Source organism: Palaemon carinicauda, chromosome 19, assembly GCF_036898095.1.
Source record: "Palaemon carinicauda isolate YSFRI2023 chromosome 19, ASM3689809v2, whole genome shotgun sequence".
In the NCBI taxonomy this organism is placed as follows: domain Eukaryota; kingdom Metazoa; phylum Arthropoda; class Malacostraca; order Decapoda; family Palaemonidae; genus Palaemon; species Palaemon carinicauda.
In genome coordinates, this window is record NC_090743.1 from 78,354,835 (window position 1) to 78,359,934 (window position 5,100).

At 33.3% G+C, this 5,100-nt stretch overlaps 1 protein-coding gene across 1 annotated transcript; it reads right to left on the reverse strand.

Annotated features, from left to right (window-relative positions):
• Positions 1 to 3,708: 3,708 nt before the first annotated feature.
• On the reverse strand, positions 3,709 to 4,467 carry LOC137659091 (uncharacterized). Its single transcript, XM_068394173.1, has one exon. It carries the CDS (start codon positions 4,465 to 4,467, stop codon positions 3,709 to 3,711), a length of 759 nt encoding a protein of 252 aa, XP_068250274.1.
• Between the last annotated feature and the right edge of the window lie 633 nt (positions 4,468 to 5,100).

Here is a 5,100-nt window from a genome sequence, read left to right on the forward strand (position 1 = left end):
GAACTGTTTTCTTCTAAATTCAGCATTTACATTTAATTACGCGATTTGCGTATTCATAGGTTCCTACTAAATTTCCTTTTTGTTTCATCCAGTTTTGGGCACAGATTTCCAGAGTCCAAACAGAATAGCGGCTATGAATATTGTTTGTTTTTCCGCCTTTATTTACTGCTTGTTAGTTTATATTTGGCAGTATATTTTCTTGAGGATCTTTTTTCTATACTAATTTAGGGTATAATGTAAAAATGTCAGTCTTATGCAACTTTGTTTAATATTATGTGATGATTGAAAAACAAGCAAAACTGCTGATATCTGATTCGGTTGTTCGAAACAAAACAGCTGTTTTTTGTTTGGTTGTTACTGTGGCTGCATGTGTTTATGCAATAATTATTACGGTACTAATGATACTTTTGTCATTATCTTTCAATTTTCTAACTCATGAAAATAGAAGATGGGATGAATATTATTACCTGGTTACTGTAGATGTTGGATACTGCTGTGCAAGAGACGACATATCAGAAATTGTACCATGCTTCAAGTCGCTTTGTAGAACTTCGTACATAAATGGTTAGTGGTCATCTAATAAACTATGTTCACTTGGCTAATCTTAGATTTTATTTATATTAAACACAACAGTATTACACTATAAAGTGTTTATTAACTACGCACTGTACTCTACAATTTTATACAGTATATAAATGTAGGCTATGGTGCGGAGAGTTCTTAAAGTAGTCGAGTCATCAGAACGAAAACAGTGAACACTTACAGTACAGTTAAGCTGTACTATAGTGATATTACTGTACATATATTCAATTATATTCTGTAGTTTTAAAAGCTACAGATCGGAAAAGATTAGAAAGTTTTGAACTATGGTGTTACAGAAGAGTCCTTAGGATAAGCTGGATTGAGAAAAAGACTTAACGTAGAAGTTCTACAAAAGATCAATATCGAAAAAAGATTACTTGACATTTTGGATGAAAGAAAACTAACTTTTATTGGACACCAGGTTCGGAAACACAATACTCTGGAAAGAACGCTACTAATTGGATCAGTCTATGGTACAAGAACGAGAGAAAGGCCTAAAACTAGATTGAGTGACAATATCAAGGAGATGTGTGGGCTAACGATGGTGGAGTTGGAAAGGAAGGCTCAAGACCGGAATGACTGGAGATGTTTTGTGCAGAGGGCCACGGCCGTTCGACATCGAACACCCCGTACTTGATGATGATATACTACAGTATCAGCAAGTGTTAAACGGCACAGTATTACTAGACAGGAAAAAGTGTTTTGTTATAATTGTATGATGACTACTCGGTAAAATTATAGTTTCGGTCAATGCAACGGCTACGTATTGTACTGTAACCTTACAATGTCCAGTACATAGCGTACAAGTGTACACATGTAGCCTACTGTATACTTACTGATTTAATCATAAACTATTTATACTGTGATAGAAACCAAGTAAAAACAATATTAGGCAGTACAGTACTTAGTGTGTTAGTTTTCTGAGCATTGTTAGGTTAGGTTAGAAGTTATCCTATCCTAGAGCACCAAAGATACGCGAATATACGCTTTTCACACCTATCTCTGTTACCTAACCCTCGTGAAGATTGGAGCCTGACTCCATATATATATATATATATATATATATATATATATATATATATATATATATATATATATTACGGTCATTTTTATAATGCCCGGCCATTATGCAAAAGAACCAAATTCGTGGTCACTTGGCAAATAAACTAAATATCTCAACATTTTGAAAAACGGCAGAGATTTTGGTCTATTTAGAAAATCACCATTGGTAAGGTTACAAAATGTTCAATCAGCAAGTTGGTTAAGTTAGGTTAGATCTGCTACTTGCTGATCGGACATTTTGTAATCTTACCAACGATGATGCTGATAATTTTGTAAATGGACCAAAATCTTGGCCCTTTTGCAAAATGTTGAGACAGGCCTTTTTAGGTCATTTTGCAAGGTGACCACGAATTTGGTATTTTTGCATAATGGGCGGGCATTTTGTAAAATGGCCAATTTCCCAAAATGACCGTAACATATATATATATATATATATATATATATATATATATATATATATATATATATATATATATATATATATATATGAATTTTATAAAGCGCTCTGCAGGCTTACCACTGGAGTCGACAAAGCGAACAATGAATGTCAGTTGATCTGTATGTGAAATATCTGGTGTTGAATCTACACTTATTGCAAAGTATTTTGCAGTTTTCACAGCTGCTATGATGTTATTGAGGACCTTCTTAGTCATCAGTTCAATAAATTCATTGCAAATAGTATATATATATATATATATATATATATATATATATATATATATATATATATACACAGTATATATATATACAGTATATATATATATATATATATATATATATATATATATATATATATATATATATATATATATATGTATATATATATATGTATATATATATATATGTATATATATATATATATATATATATATATATATATATATATATATACATATATATATATATATATATATATATATATATATATATATATATATGTATATATATATATATATATATATATATATATATATATAATGTATGTATATATATATACATGTATACAGGGCCGGATTAAGAAGTCTCCGGGGCTCTAGGCTATTCAGGTTGGCGGGGCCCTTTTGAGTTACGGGTAAGCGAAGCAACCCCTTCCAGCTTAGAGGTGGGCTGGGGGGTGTCGGTGTGAGCCTGTTTAAGGTCTAATTAAATACATTCTGGCTATTTAGATTAAATTTAATAGGGAAAGTACATCAAGGCAACCAAAACCATTTACCAACAGCCATTATAACTATCTTGTTAAATCATGCATTTTAAAGAGAATAAGCTCAAGACAGCATAGTATTACTAGATTAGGCTATTAAAGTAGTGACATCATGTACCTACTATATTCAGCATAACCACTACAGCAGTATCATTCCCTTTATATATCACTGACCATTATTATCATCATTGCATCATGCATAAGACTATCAAATCATATAAACTCAAGAAAGTAAAGAATTGTTAGATAAAGTAATGACTTATAACCCTACACATATTACATTCAACACAGCCACTGTTATCATTCTGTTTATATCACATTTGTTCCGTAACTGAATACAAACCACGCTATTTACATGGGGTAATTACTTCGGCGCAGCCGCAGTAATTACCCCATGTAAATAGCTAGGTTTGTATCGTTAGGAAAAATACAAATTATCTACGAATTTGTCATTTTGCCATTAAGCCTATAATAATCAGTAAATCATTCATATCAAAAATAGAAACTCAAAGTACAGTATTTCTAGATAATTAAATCTTTGCCATCTTATACCCATCTCCTTTAACATAATAATTCCATTTTCATACCATTACGCTTATCTAATTATATGTTTAAAGAAAAGAAACAGAAGAATCCTAGGTTACTAAAGCAATAGCATCATACACACCTTTGGTATTTAACATAACCTCTACAGTCCCTTTTTGTGATTATCATCAAATCATGCATGTACATATATCAACTTCACAGGCACTTCTTAAATAAACTAGGTTACTAAAGCATCATACACACCTTTGGTATTCAACATAACCACTACATTCCCTTTTTGTGGTTATAATTAAATCATGCATGTACATATATCAACTTCACAGGCACTTCTTAAATTTCTTTCTTGATTTCATATTGGCAAAATCATCAATTATACTCTGAAAATCAATATTTCTTGTTAGATCAGACTCAATGGTCAACAAGGCTAGGTTACACAATTTGTCTTGGCTCATTGTCGAACGGAGCTGGTTTTTCACTCTTTTCAAAACAGAAAATGAACATTCTCCTTCACAGTTAGTAGCTGGAAGTGTTAGGTAAAGGCGATACACTATGTCAACATTAGGGAAGGTTTCTGAGATACCTGCATTTCTTAAATGTTTCAAAGCAGCTGAGGGCGCACATTTTTCAGGTGGAGCTTTAATCTGATTCATATACCTAGAAAAATGAACTATTTCTTCAACAAATGTGTCCTGAACATCTGCTGAAAGGTGTTGTTGCAACTTTAATGCAGCTTCTCTCAATTCTGCATCTGGCATAGTAGTAATTTTTAACAGAAATCCAATTTTGTCATTGAGATTCTGGTAGATTTCTTTTCTTTTCACCAATTCTGTAATCAGTGAATCCAGAATGACGAAGTATGTAGCTGTCTTACATTTCTGCCTTGGTAGCAATACAATTTCATTGTCTGGCTCCTCAAAATTGCGTTTCCTCTTCCTTGACCGCTGATGATCAGCCCGGTAACTATAGTCTTTCACCAGCAATTTAGCTTTCTCTTCAAACATTTCAAAAGCTTCATCATTGCAAAGTGAGATTACAAATTCCACTAAGCCTGCATAGAGGTTAGCACAAGTAGCCATTAAGATTTTCAGTTTTCTGAAGTGTCTTGTTCGTGGCATTTAACCGTTCCAGTATACAGTCCCAAAGCACACAGAGTAAGGCCAATTCAAAATCTTCCAATTTTGATGCTAAGCTGGCTGCTTCGCTTCTTGTAGTTGCTGTTTGGTCTTCATCCTCTGCTATTTGGATCAAAGCAGAACGTATTTCAGCAAAGCTGTCTTTCAAAGCATGTGATGCATCATGCTGCGCTGACCACCTTGTTGTTGATAATGATTTGATGACATCTCCATGAATGGTTGACTTGAGTATACTCCACCGATGCGTTGAAGCAGAGAAAAAATTAAAGAGCAATTGTAAAAGTCCAAAAAATGAAACTGCAGCAACACAACACTCCGCAGCACATGACCCAACAAGATTAAGAGAATGTGCTGAGCAGGGCACATATTCAGCAAGTGGGTTGATTTGCTTGATACGGGATTGCAATCCATTACTGTATATTTACCCGACATGTTACTTGCATTGTCATAGCTCTGGCCACGGCAATCCATAATAGAGAGATCATGTTCAAGCAGAGTATCCAGTACTACATTCATCATTGTTTCTCCATCATGGCCTGAAAGAGGAATGAATTTTATAAAGCGCTCTGCAGGCTT